This window comes from Calonectris borealis, chromosome 4 (genome assembly GCF_964195595.1).
Source record: "Calonectris borealis chromosome 4, bCalBor7.hap1.2, whole genome shotgun sequence".
Classification (NCBI taxonomy): Eukaryota; Metazoa; Chordata; class Aves; order Procellariiformes; family Procellariidae; genus Calonectris; species Calonectris borealis.
The window spans coordinates 59,515,788-59,530,548 of NC_134315.1; the positions used below are offsets into that span (position 1 = coordinate 59,515,788).

General features: G+C 44.3%; 1 protein-coding gene across 1 annotated transcript in view; it reads right to left on the reverse strand.

Moving 5' to 3' along the window:
* Positions 1-9,986: 9,986 nt before the first annotated feature.
* ELOVL6 (ELOVL fatty acid elongase 6) overlaps positions 9,987-14,761 on the reverse strand; it is a 79,107-nt gene continuing 74,332 nt past the window's right edge. The window contains exons 3-4 of the mRNA XM_075149760.1: positions 14,478-14,629; positions 9,987-12,647 (exon numbers count right to left, since the gene is read on the reverse strand). Of these exons, the coding sequence (XP_075005861.1) occupies positions 12,223-12,647; positions 14,478-14,629 (577 nt within the window). The 3' untranslated portion in view covers positions 9,987-12,222. The remainder of the gene's footprint in view (positions 12,648-14,477; positions 14,630-14,761) is intronic.

Consider the following 14,761-nt stretch of genomic DNA (forward strand, 5'->3'; position numbering starts at 1 on the left):
CAAGTTGTTGATGTCTGATGAACGCACTTCACTCTGCAGGCAGCTGACTGGCACTGTGGGTTTTTAACTATTGAAACCTTTTGCACTGGGAGAGTGAATTCATGGAGGAGTGGTAGGTGCATGCTGCACACAGTTATACAAGCCCTTTTTGAAGGCAGCATCAGGAACAAAACCTTACTCTGTAAACTTACTTTGTACTTTGATTGCCATTTCACAGCTCTGCTTGCAACACTGCAAATTAAAACTTTGCTTAGGTTACTTTCAAGCAGTGAGCTGTCATTCAAGATGAAAATCATACATGCTCCTTTAAAGATTTCCTGATTTTAAGAACAATCTCAGTTGCTACTTTTAAGAAAATAACTCCAAAAACTTCTATACATCAAATATTCACCTATGAGACCTTTGTAGTTAAAATATTGGTATATATAATATATATATAAAATGCGTATAATAATATATATTAATATATAAATGCACACATACTTTTGATGAGTTTTCTAGATTTCTACAGAATTTGAGCAGTAAAGTTAGCTCCTGGTGCCTTGTACTGTCACTATTTTACACAGAGGAGGATGAGAAAGTGAAAAAAAAAAAAGACAATTAAAAAAACCCCACACAGTTGAGAGCGATTAAGAGGGTCTCCTAGAGAGCCTCGTACAGCTTGGACTCACTGAAGCTGTGCACAATTGAAGTTCACTCCTTTAAAAGCTGGGAAACCTCTCCCCATCAAGGAGCGATGGTGCCAGCAGTCCCTGGTGGGCTGCGGCCCCGGGCGGCCGGAGAGCCCGGCACAGGCGCTGCCCAGCCTCCCCCGGGCCCGCGGGCGAGCAGGCGGCTCTGGTTGTTCGGGTGTAGGGTACCGCAGACACCGCAGCGTGTGCTGGTTTTCCAAGCTGTGACAGAGACTTTTGGTCAGATTTGCTGTATCTGCAGTTATAAAAAGGCAGGCTTAGGAAAGACTGTCTGGGTCGTGATGACAACTTGTTTGTCCTCTTCCGAATACCAGCAACATTTTTTTTTTTTGTTTTACACCTGAAGTTGTTCGATTTTTTCAGCAATTTAGTGCTTTTATTTCCCGGAGTAAGACCCTCAGGCTCATTAGCATTGCCCTACTGAGGGAGGTGGAAAGGAAAGGAGGTTTTTTTCTTGCCCAGTTTTTGATAGCTCCTTCACTAGATCCTCCCTAGGGTGTTGTATGACGCTAGGAGACAGAGATGTCTTTGTTTCTGAGGCTCCCGTGCAGTATTCCCTTGCCAAGCTTGCTTTCTCTGAGCCAGGCCGTCTTACGCGCGTGGCCTGGAGCCCCTAGCAGTCCCACAGGCAGCGCGCAGGACCTGCCACCGGCACTCCTCCTGCTTTCCGGCACGGTACGCAGCTTTAACACGGCAGCCACCTCCTTCACTGCTACAAATGAATCATTTCTTCTGCTCAAAGCAAAGCCCTTTGCCTCGCTCACCGATGCACAGAGAGGCCACATCTTGAGGTTGCAAAACAGGGAGCAAGTAATATTTTGTCAAGGCAGCACAAGAAGCGAGCAGCCCCTGGGTGCTGGAGTGCTACTGCATGTGGCTCACCACCTCCTACGACAGCAGGAGCGAGGAATTTAGCAAAGGAAGGCTGAAACTGCTTATAGCTGCAGGGAAGAAAGCAACTTGGTGCCAAGGCTGTGTGAGTCCTTGGTAGTTGTCTACCAGGGATTTCTGTCTGATCCGCTCACACTGGGCAAGCCAGGTGTTTCCAGCCTCTGTATGCAAATCCATACAAGCCACCAACATTATACACCGCATGCAATGATCCTGGCCAACTGCCACATTTCATTTCTTGTATTCTTCTTTTGCTTGAAGGAACAGGTTTTGCCTTATTTAATTCAAACAAGTGGAGGATCAAGCAGAGAAAATATCAGCCCAAAGGTGTCCTCTTGAAGAGACGTATATTGCATAGGATCAGATATTCTGGAGGTTTGTTCCCTGGGTGTAGTCATACTTAAAAATGTTTAACTCACACAAATTTTTCTCCTGTCCCAGAAGATGTATCGTACTGGATGGTTTTGTACTGACAAGGCTGGCTGCAGTGGTGGAAAGTGGGGTGGGAGTTCACCGAGGAACTCAGCTAGAACCAAGACCTTAGGCTGGAGTCTTTGTAGTTTTCCCAGTTTTGTCTTGAATGCCCCCTCAGCTAAAACCAGCAGATGTTTCTGAGAAGCCAAGTTGCCTGTGCGTACCCTCCTTTTGTTTTAAATAAGCCCTGTGAAGAATATGACTATCTATACTATCCTCAACATACTGCCAGCATGAGCAGCCACACACTCAAATTGTATCTTATAGCTTCAGTAACTCTGCATGGGTGGGTCAAGGTCCTCTTCTGCCAACCTAAAAAAGCAGCTGCATGGGGCGAGCTGAGGGGCAGAAGTCCCAACAAGAGCAGCCCTCAGAGTGCACCTCGTGGTCAGCCCACTGGCCAAGGCTGGCTAGGTCTTCTCCAGGCTCCCTGGGAGCCCCTGCGTCCCCCTCTGCGGGGGAGTCGCTGCCCACAGACAGGGCCAGGGACCCCCTGGGATGGGTATTTCTCACAGCTGTGGGATGCTAGGCCCAGCACGTCTCCTGCAGACGGACTCTCTCTAGCTTTTGCGTGTGGCTCCAGGCCCCACAGCTGCATCATGCTGGTTGCCAGATGTGGGGCAAGCGAGATGATGTCTACTTCGGGCTTGCAAAAGCTCTACCTGAAGCAACAGTTATATGCGCTATGCTTGAAGTGATGTAACGTCCTTCCAGCCTAAAAGTCTACGGGCGTCAGTAGTCGTGAATTAAACTCGGAAACGGCAGAGTTGCATTCATGAAATGCATAACCCTCTTAAATGATAACAGGCCTGAACTGCTTTTATCTGCCCAGACCTATCCTCTGTTACACAACAGAAGAATTGTTCCCAAGCAAACAGCACTCCCCCAAACAGCTGTGACCTTACCTATCTTACAGACAGATACCTTGAATCGTCATCAGCCTACGTGTGCTCAGGTTATCTTATATAGATAAAGCCATGTTGAAAGAAAAGCTTTAGTGAGAAAGCAGAAGAGGTGAACAGCAAAGTCTTTGCTAACTGTATTTAGCTGTCTGTCTAACGAATACTTGGCAAAAAGGATTTAAACGCCCTCAGCAGTTCCAGTGCCGCCATTTAGGTGTAAGTGCCAGCATCGTACTGACCAAACCTAGGATTCCTGCTATTTCTAGTAAAATTTAAAAGGAAAAAATACTGACCCCAAAAAATCCTTTGTGTGTGACCTTTAAGGTTCTTTTAGCAAAAATAAATTATTCTATATAACACATTCCGAAATCGATATTTTCTATTACTGTTTCCTTTATTGTAACTTCACCTACTACCATTTCTATGGTTAGATGTAAAATGCACAAGAAGCCACATGGCTCATTTTTAACACATAAAACTACATTTCTGCATCATTTGACACTGCAGCTGACACAGTTAAGTATTGGTTCTTCATTAATAATTTTGCATGGAAATGCAGTATTTCTATTAATGGTGAATCACATTAACATCCCTAAACCAGCATGATCTGAACAGGTGACACCACTCTGCAATTTCATTCCTATTGGAGGTGCAAAATAGGACGTGGAGAAGCTTAGTGCAATTTGCTTTGTCATCTGCCCCGTGGGTTGGTGGAGGTGCCAGCAGCACTGGGTGGCAGCAGCTGAGGTGCATTGCTGGGGCGTGAAGAATCACAGTGACCGCAGCGGCAGAAAGGATTCGAGCAATGAATTGCAAACGCAATTCAAGGAACCGCTGTTGCCGATAGCGGGATGGGGACTGAAGCGGGTACTCTCACAGGCGGATGGAAAAGTCCTTCACGGCTAGCCCAGGGCAGCTCAGGAACGAGGACAAATCTGTTGAGCAAAGCAGCGGAGCTCAGCCTGGGCTGAACAGGCAGACCGTCAAAATCCTTGAAGCAGCAGGGCCCGAGGCTGTCTTAAGCTCATTGCGTAGAGCAGAGAGGAAAGCTGAAGAGCAGTGCAGATGAGAGGCAAGACAGAGCACCGTGCCCCAGCGGAGTTCATCTGGCTTCACCTGTCTTCAGTAATTTAGGGAACGCAGCCCACTTCTTTGCTGTGAAAGACATTGTAAATAACTCTTTTCAAGCCTTCTCTGGTGAGCTTGTGACAGAGCAGCAGCAAGGGTTTGCTCCTGGCCAAGCCCTTAGGCCTCCAAAGGGCTGGAGGGTGGCAGAGCAGGCACAGCTGAGGGCGTTTATGTGGGTTTTTCCAGAAGGGATTTCTGGGCACATCACTCTGAGGGAGCACAGAGGGCACCAAGCTGCTTGGAGGAGAACGGACGAAGAATATTTATTTAGCATTTTCACATTAAGCGATGTGGCAAAGCTGCAAGAAACTCCTTGGCCAAGCCCACCATCACTGTGAAGTCTGTGTTTGCTTGCATGGACTTACCGTCAGCTTTGTGAAACGCTTCAGCTTTGTCTTTGAGGCAATCGCTACGCATGAGGGACAAAGCGTAGCTGAAGGCTGTGCCGTGCTCCTGGACAAGCAGGCGGGAGAGCGGCAGCTATGGCCCCGCGGCTCCCCTCCGCTGTGGCTGGGCTTCTGCACGGAATCAGCTTCGGTCATTCGTGCCTGGCATCTGCTCCGGGCCAGAAAACATTTCTTCTTGCCAGGATGGCAACAAACAGAGCGCTGCTAGAGCCACGTGGTGATGGATACCTGCCTGGCCATGCAGTGCTAAAGGACAAGCACGACGCCATTTCTGCTGTCCCCATATCATCTTTCTGGGTAAGCAGCAGCCCACGTTTGGTGGGACGTCAGGATGACCGATTCTGCTGGGGACTTTCAGCACAAGGTCATTACAAGTGATGGCAGCTTGACAGAGTAAACTAGAAAGGAGAGCTCATTTCTTCTTGGGGTATAAAGGATGATCCTCCCTACCCAGAGCCTTGCCAAAGGTACTGGCAGAGTGTGTAGTATGCCCACAAAAGCTGTACCCCTTTGCTTTCCACAGAATCTTTATAAAAGAAGGATTTACATGCTTCATCTCCACTCTTACCTCAAATACAGCTGTAATCCAGCCTGGGTCAGAGGTAGCTGTCAGAAGCACAGAGAGGTGGGTAGTGGAGCCAAGGAAATGTAGTTTCCGCCATAAGTCTGAAACAATCCTATACTGCCCACATCCTTTTTTTTTTCTCCCCAGTTATTGTTAGAGTTCTTCCCAACAACAGAGCTCCACCTACCTTGGAAATCCCTTCTTTGTAGTGCTTTGCTACACTTGCTCTTCCACTCTCCCTGTGATGATATTGAAGATGATAGGCAGCACTCCCAGTCCATATATCCAATTCCCTCTTCTTGCTGCTCCACTTCCAGGCTGCTCCTTGGGCTGGTTCCCAAACCAGTCCTTAGGAAGGTCACCAGTATCTCTCACAGCCCCATCTGTGCCCATTGTGGGCTTCCCACTCTGCTTTGCCCTCCTCCCTCCGCCTCCAGCTCATGGCACCTTTGCTCAGAAACCTGTTGTGGGGCTGGAAACCTTTCCGGGGGGAAAGTGGGGGGGTTTCAGCAGGGACATGCTGCAGCCCAAACATTTACGCTTTGGGTCCTGCCTCAGTCTTTGGTTTGTCCTGTGACAAATGCAAGTCACCTTATCAATTTGTGTATATGGGACAACAAAGCTTTTATTTTCCTTTATAGACTGCTTTGGTTTAACTACAAAATATTAAGAGCAAAACAAGCCATGAAATGCTCTTGCTGTGCAGAGTGGGGAAGGCTATGCCCATCATTTAGCATGGGTGCTCGTCTGCATGAGTTCTGCTGCAGGCAGAGGGATAGGTAAAAGCGATGTTCAGGGCACACAGGACACATGATCGTTCAGAAAAAGGCTGATGCAGCAATGTTACATGGCAGACAGTGCCATGGGGAGCTGTTTGACAGTGCTGGCTGGGCTCGCTGGCGAGTGCTGCTGTGTTTGCATGGTCCCCCTGCTCAGGAAGTATCATGATGGACAGGGATTTCGTTTCTTACCAGAGATGCAGAGATTAGGATTTCCAGAGTGTAAGCATGTAGAAACAGGACATTCAAGCACTGATTATCTGTATGATGTGCACTCATATCATACAGATGCATGTGCACACACACACACAAAGAAAAAACCATATAATGCTTCTATGTGGTACACAAAAATATGAACTTGATGGAGATTTGCTGGGAAATGAAAGAAAGTAGCCACGCTGTAGTCTCATAGCTGGAGAACTGCTTCTCTTTTTCAATAGCTGGACTTGGTGGCAGTATAGAGAACAAAATGGACGTTACAGATTAATAAAACACAGAGACGGATTTTATTTTGAACCAAAAGTTAAAATTTTATTTGGAATATCAATATACCCCAAAAAAATAAAAATAAAAACTTCCTTTTATGTAGTGAAATAGCCATCTGAAAATGGTAAAATAAAGATATTTCTCATACTATTCTCTCCTAGTTACTGTACACATATTTAAGGTTGTTTTTTTCTGAATATAAATCTAGCTTGAGCTTTAAGGCTCCAAAAAGCCTAAAGCAGGTAGTGGCTCTTTTGAAAAAGCAGATAAGTCAATCAGAGCTGTGGTTTTTCAGCAGACAGGCCTGTTTGAAGCTGTCCAGGCCTGGACAGAAGTGAGACTTCTCAGGAAGGTCACTGTTTCAGGGGAGTATCATTTTATACCCGTTGGGAAATACACTCTAACCCCACTTCATGCAGCATTTTATTGAGCTTTATGATGTACTGGGGAGGGCCCTGGTTCCCCTTAGCTGTCGAGTTCTTGTGCAGATCCAATCTTATTTGTGTTAGTACAGTTGATTTAATTCAAGAAATCAAATCCTACCCTGTGGTGTTTGCTCTGCTAGAAATTAAGTCTGTAACAAGGCACTGATCCTGCCTTTACCCCTGTAGGCAAAAGGTTCTGTGCCCGTGTATAGCTGCACCGACTGCAGCAGGGTGTTTACGACAGCAGGATCAGGGACTTGTCCTTTAGCCTGTTTTTAATAAAATAAATGGAATGGAAAATGTATTGAAATAAAACAGTAGAAACCCACTGACAGTTCTGAGTCGCAATTCTTCCATTTCAGAGGGCTCACTGACACTAGGCTGGACAATAGGACTGAAGACCCATGTCAGGGCCTGAGCGATGCCCCGAGTGGTTCATGTCACCACTAAGTAAACAGCAAGGGGATTTAGGTCTTGCATTGCCCTCTGCAACCAGGCTGCAGCGGGCTGAAGCAAAGCTCGCTGAAGTCACTGGACATCTCACCAACAATCTCACTTTCAGTAGGCATTGGACCAAGTCCTGAACTTAGGCGGTATTGTCTGCAATTTGCTTTGATTTCTTCCTTGATCAAAGCCATTTTTATTTCTTAAAGTATGTCTGTATTTATGATTTTTATATAAACACATTATACTTCTGTTACTGGTTCTGAAGTACAGGATAGACTACAACTACTAGAGATACTATTGCACTAATATGTTTTATCTGCCTGCAAAGGCTGCAGTTTCACAGTCACAATAATTGGTGCCTTACGCTCTTTGTTACCTGAAAACCACCTGAATATTGATCCCTGAGGTACCACTGCTCTCAACTAAAATGTTGTCCCAGATTTTTACTTTCAGGAAGAAAAAATGAAATGCACCCAAGCCTTGAAGTTCACAAGTTGTTAGACCACGGGTGTTCCTCCAAACAGATCCACAGACCCATGCTTGCACTCAGGGAGCCACTGCGTGATTAACTTCTGCAGAAGGGACCCTTCACGCAAGCCTTATTCCACCAGCCACCCCATCCTGGGCGCCTGGCACTATGCAGCCCACCCTCCTCCTGCTCTGCCTTTCCTCATCTTGGGAAGGAGTGAACGTTCAGCCTGGAAATACTTTCTCCTGGGATACGGAATAGGTCTTCTCTCTCCTTGTGTCTCCTGCAACTTGTGCTTGATACTTTACTCCTACTACCCAGCTTGGCTCTTTTGAGCGATTTCTTTTGCACGCTTTGGCCCTTATCTTCTAAGTAAAAGCCTGTATTAGTTTACTGTGAGATTCTGGTGAGAGGTCTCTTTTGCAGCCAGACGCTCTTAGTTGGGTGTTATCAGTGAGCCCAGACATAAATAATTTGTGACTCCGAGTTACAGAAGGTCTGTAAGCACAAGGGGTTTCCTTCTTGTCACAGGCACAATTTAAAGAGGCTGCAGAATTACCCAAGTTTTTGTTCTCCCACTAACCAGTTGAAAATATTTTCCTTAAAGTGTTCACTACACAGAAGCAGTGTTCAGGAAGAGCCAAATTCTGCTTGCAGCCGCCTAAGCGTAAATCCATACCAACCTTTCTGGTTTTATTTCAGTACATTGGATTAATGCATCAAAACATAAAACACAGACTTCGACCCTGGCAGACGGACCTTATCACCAGTGTAACTTTCCTGACTTTAATAGTGAATCCCGTAACAGCATTTCCAGCATCTGTGGTGGTTGTCACAGGTCCCATAATGCTTGGTAATTTATATAAAGTTTGAGTTCCCCATGGCATGTGTGAATGCAACAGAATTACAGCTTTATTTAAAATAATTAGGAAAAAAAGGGTTCTGGTAGCGGACAGAAAAATTTGAAAGTGTGACCCCAAGGCTTGAACCAGGGGAAATAAATAGGACCCAATTAGCTGTGTTCATATCTTGTGGCTCGTAGGTTGGAACTCCAGCTCGTAGCTGGAGTACTGTTGAGGTGTCATTACATTAGGGTTGACTGGCTCAGCTGTTTAAGTACATATGAGTGGGTTAAATGTGATGTCTAAATATCATGCGTGCATGTTTTAGGAAGAAAAAAAAAGTAAGAAAAACAGTGTAAGTTGGTTTTGGTCTTACCCTCAATTTCTTTAATGCCAGTTACCACATTTGACTCCAGTGGGAAAACCTCAGCGGAAAAGCCGAATCGTATATTAGGGCCATAGGACTTGTGTAAATGCATGTCTGATGCGTCATCTCCTGAAGCAAATGGCAGTGTGACAGCCAATTTCCAGCGTGACAATAAATGTACCCTAATTTACCACTGTCCCTTACGTGCCTGATCTTGCTGCCCCTTCCCTACACCTATGCTTGCCTCCAGCCTAGTCACCCGCCAGGACGCCCGCTGAATTCAGCGCCGAGATCCCCTGCATGCCAGGGGTACACCTGCACTGTGTTTTGAGGAGGTCGCTTGGGCTGTTTCTGCACTGGCGCTGCTTCCCAGGCAGTGGGGAAGGTGGCCCTCGCCCGCCCGGCCCCGGCTGGTGGGGCGGTGGGCACGTCGGGGAGCGGGCGCTGGGCACGGTGCAGAGGTACCCGCCAGGGCTTTGGGAGGATGGGGTAAGAGCGGGTGAAATTCTTGCTCCGCTGAAGTCAGTGTCGGCATTGCCGGCATCGCCATCCAGCACGCACAGGTGTGGTTTTTTTCTCTTATGCAATTAAGGAAAACAGCGTATGAAACACGGTAGGTTGTTTGCAACCCACCCTGTTTTCTGCCTGTGTTAAACTTAGTCTGCGAGTCCTTGCCTTGCCAGTGGTGTCGCCTCTGATTGATAAAGTTTATGGGCTTTTAAGTCATTAGCCATAAGCCTCAAATTAGCAGGAGTGTGTGGTTCCTTCCCCTCTGCTCAGATAAAAGGCAGTCGGACACACCAGCTCTGTTCAAAGCAGAGCAAAGCCTCCACTGACTTCACAGGGTCCAAGATTTCTGCTCCAGCTTCAGCTCCAGATGCCGGACCACTTCCACCCCCTTTTGCTTTATTTGAGAGACCTAAGACACACAGGACTGAGGGTCTAAATGGCACGATGGTGGGCTTCTACCAACGCTTCTCATCGTAATTGCAGTCGACTTTAATTTTGCCTTTTCCACTCTTAACCGGTCTTCTTAACCTGCTTCTTAGCCAGGGCAAAATTAAGCATGAGGAAAAAGGCTTATTCAGCATTATAATTATCTACTCCCAAGCTGTATAACAAAATTTACACATTTAATTGGTTTTGTCTAATATTTCCACGTATACAATAGTCCTATTAATGAATATCATAGCTTCATTACTGCATATCACATTTTGCTATTTGTTGTGTACCATAAAATAACGTCAGCACATCAATAACTTAAATAACACAAATGTAAACTCATTTTCTGCTTGTTATAATTATGATTTTACCCTGCAAAGGCTTTTTGATTTGTAAGACCATTCACATAACATGGAATGTAACTTTATTTGTTTTTCTTTTGTATATAATGAGACACCGAAAGCCCTTGTCATCTCTTAACAGGATACTAAAGCAGCTCTGTTTCATGAATGACAGCACAATTAAAGCTAAAAATCATAATTAAAAAAAAAAACCCTTTGTACTGTACAATCTCAAATTAAAGCAAGAAAGATAATGACAATCTTTTGCATTAGCCAGGAAATGTGATTCTCTGCCACTGGGCTTTTTTTTCTTGTTGACAATTCACAGAATGTGTATATGGGTGTAGTTATAGGTGTGTGTATATCCTATGCAGAACAGCAGTCCCTATTTTGTTGATCTAGTTCTTCTAATTGTTTAGTTAAACTACCTAACTGATACAATTTAGAATACTACATTAACACATTTAACATCAAGTTTACATACTTGCGTCTTTGAAATACTAGGAACTTTTACACATTTTATTTGGCTTTGTAAGGACTGGAATATCACAGATAATGCAATCTATTGTCTTTGAAAGAATATGGCTGTTCTCAACTAACTCTCTAAGGTTCAGAGTGAAATACATTTCTCCTTATATCTGCAGCTGACTTCAGAGAAGAAAGAGTATCTTCTTAAGTGGTCAGTCTGATGTTACAGTACAGATTCTGCAGAGAGAGAGAGATATTTAATGAAGGATAATTCTCTCTGGACTTTAGAGTTAAGCTGTTGCAGCAAAATTATTCCGTTTAGACTAATTTTTTCTATACAAATCTCAAGAAAAACCTATTCCGAGTATGTTTTGTAGTAGTATCTCCACATGACCAGAGGAGGGCACTTTGAACATCTTTGCACTGCCCAGAAGGCAGATGCAGAAGCACAGTGTTACCCAATGTCGCGCAGTCCTGCCACCTATCCCACCCCGGCAGGTATCCTTGTGCCCACAAAAATACAGAATCTGTATTGTACCACAGGGCTCTGTTCTGAAAACAGTGGGCAGATATATCACTCTCTTCTCGCTAACTAGGATTTCTTCCGATTTCCCCGATTTAATTCAGTGTCGCTGTGGTTAAATTGAGATTAACGGCTAATTCCTAAAAATCACGTGAGGGGAGTTGTCTCCCTCTCCTTCCTGAACATCCCTCTGCTATTAGCCCCTGGTAATTTAGCAAATATTGATTGATTTAACCCTCTATGACTTATCCTGCTGCAGAAATTTCTTGCCTTTAACTGAAAAATGCACTTGGAAAATGCACTCTCTGAGATATGTATTGCAACAGTGCATCTTTTCCCATTAAACTCTTGTAAAAGTACTGCTCCTTTCCGCCTTCTGCAGGAGGCGACTCTGCCTCCAGACCTGCTCCCCCAGCAGAGTACATAGCGGAGAAATCAATCTCTTCTCTTTTCCATTCATGACCACAGTGTGGAGTTCAGCCACTTTCCAGGCAGGAAACATCCTTTTGGGTTTCATTTTGGCTAAAGGTATCAACCTTCTACGGAAAAGATTTTAATTTTGCAATCTTACTGTTATCATAGACAGATTTTTTTTGTCACCTCTCTGCTTTGTTTTGTTCAAGTTTAACACTGAAAAATTATTAGAAAGGATTTAGAAACTTTTTTTTTTTAAATAAAAGTCTCTTCCTCCACTGGGGAAACACACTGCTTATTTAATGTACATTTTTTCCCCTCGACATTATTCCTATTCTCTTTCCTTTTCTTCTCTTTTCTTCTCTTTTTTCTTTTTTCTTTTCTTTTTTCTCTTCTTTCTTTTCTCCTTTCTTTTCTAGAGCAGACAGGTACAAGAAGGAAGTTGTCTTTCATGAGCAGTCCTTTGAGATAGAGTAGAATTCAGTGAGTCCTCACCATGATAGGATCATAAACTTACTGGGTTAAACCAAGCTAACTTTCCCTAAGCTGCCAAGTTTTAGCTGCACCATACATGTATGTGTTTCCTTGTGCCATTTTCTTTTCTTATAATTTTGTTTTTCTTGATGACCCTGAGCTATGGCTTCTGTCTCGTTTCTACCACTAGTCAACCTTCCTTTCTTTTCTGGTTTTGCCGATATAGGCCTCAAAGAAAAAATGGCAGAAGAGCACAAAGTAGCTGAGGTACATGAGAGAGGACCAGATGATGTTCTGCACGTGGGAATGGCACTGGCCATGCTGCATCCAGGAGAAGACCAGGTAATTGATCACGCAACCGATCAACATCTGAGTGATCTGCGACAAGGTGATGAACATGGCAAACTTGCGTGAGACTCTGAAGCCAGCAGCCCGCAAGGCATAGTAAGAGTACATAACGGCGTGCACTCCATAGTTCATGGTCATGAACCAGCCACCGCCAGCCACCATGTCCTTGTAGGAATACCAAGAATAAAGTAACACAGTAATGTGATGGTACCAGTGTAAGAAGATGAGCTTCTGTTTCCTAAGAATAATGAATATTGTATCACCTGTAACAAAGCAAAAAAGAAAAAAAAAAAAAGAAAAAAAAAAGGAGGGGAGGAAATGAGAAACATATTGAACAATTCCGTAATTACTGCAGTGCTCTCTTCCCTTTGCTGTTGCTGGAGTATACACTATTTTGGAGCATGAAAAAACACCTCAGCTCTAGATCTGAGAGCCTGTCTGATCTGAGAGCCAGCTTGGCTCCTAATCTCTATGCAATCTTTGGAAACCAATGTATGTACATTTTCCTGTGTGGATAACCCCTGTTTGAAAACTGCATAGGTTTACTTGGTACCCTTTTGCTGCAAACATAATCCATCAAAGTCTGAGGTGAGGTAGGTGGATGTACGTGTATCATCTCTGACTGTGAGACTGTCCATTACGTAGTTGACTAGAAGCGAAATGCAGCTCGACAGAGAGCAGAAAACCTGAAGAGGAAGCAGCACAGTGTCCTCCGATTCAAATGCTGACCTGCAAACTGAACCTAGTTAACCTCAGTAGAGCCTTTTGAGCTACTCTGCAAAAAAGTATTATTATTCCTCTTTCCTGTTTTTTTCTTGCTTCTGCTTCTCGTGATTGCACTGAGCATCTCCATTAGATATATGTATATATGTATGCTACTTGTTTTCTATTGTTATAGACACAGTGTTTCCAAAAAGATCCCCAAGATTTGAATCTGGGGACTTATTTCTATGTATATGTATCCCAGGAAATCCAAATCATGAATATTAATGATGGGTGGAACCAAAACTGCACTGTCTGCTCCTGTTTACTTCATTAGCTGCAAGATGTTGACTCACATTTTAATAAGTAATCATATGTTCAATTTATTGTTGCTGTGCAGTTCTAGCTGACGTTTTCTGGTTTTAACAACTAAATTTCCGTGGTTTTGCAGTAATTTAAGCAGCAGGAAACCAAGGGATTCTGACACAGCAAGGCAACTGGTGTCTGTCTCTTTCCAGTTTTTATGCTGATGAATTGCTGTCCTATAATTTGCTGAATCAAATTTTCTGTTCAAAGGTAAAGACTTCTTTTTGCTGTACACCTGAACACAGTGAGTGCTGCAGCCCTCTGAGGTTTAGTAAGGGCATCCTCCGAAATGAAAGCAGGAGGGCTGCTGCCTCCTCCTTCCCATTAAAGCAATCCCTTCTTACACTAATAAGCCACGGGATGAGAACACATGCAGACTGGCTATTAAGTTGGCTTTGGGATGTATATTGTAAGTATCCTTACAGAAAAAATTGCTGGAGAGACAGGAGTTTATAAGAATCAGGACGGAAAAGCTAGGGATATTATGGGAAATTGGTTTCTATTTGGAGGAAGCAGAAAGCCACAGCTTTCAATGTTTAGGGAGGAAGCGCGTTACTGTTCATAACTGTATGCCTCCAGGTGTATTTAAGGACAAATGGTGCAGAGTGAAGGCAGAACCTGACTCAAAGCTTCTCGCTGACACAGCTGCTGTAGCCCACCCTTCACTTCTGTACCCACGGGGTGAATGACTGCCGATTACGCTACTCGTATCTGCCTACAAGTAGCTAAGGAAGAGGTATGGACCAGATTGCTCTTACCTCTTGACTGCCCTGTTGTGTATAATCACTGCAGTTTATTCCTGGGCTGGGAATAGTCTTATTCAACTGCACATTGCTCTAACTTCAGCCAAGCTGGACTTAATCTCTAGAGTCTAAAACAGGCAGAGTTTGGGGTTGGTTTTGTTTACTCAGTTTTTCTAAGACTAAAACGAGATTTTGACAGCACTGAGACCCTTCCTGTGCTTCCTGCACAGACATTTCTGCGCTAAATATGCAAAGTGAGAGAAAGGGAGAGAGGATACTCACCTAGTTCAGGTGCTTTGCTTAGCACAAATGCATATGCCCAGAATTTGCTGACAGGTCCAATGTAAAAACTCTGGTCACACACTGACTGCTTCAGGCCTTTGGTCATCAAAATGTACAGCATATAAGCACCAGTTCGAACAGCACCGAATATACTTTAAAACAAAAAGAGAAAATTAAGAAAGTTGAGTGGACACTTGAAATCTACATGCCATCGCTTCAAATCATGATGAGAAAACGGCCACAAATGTGCTGAAATAATAAGTTTGAGACAGCCTTAAAGTTGG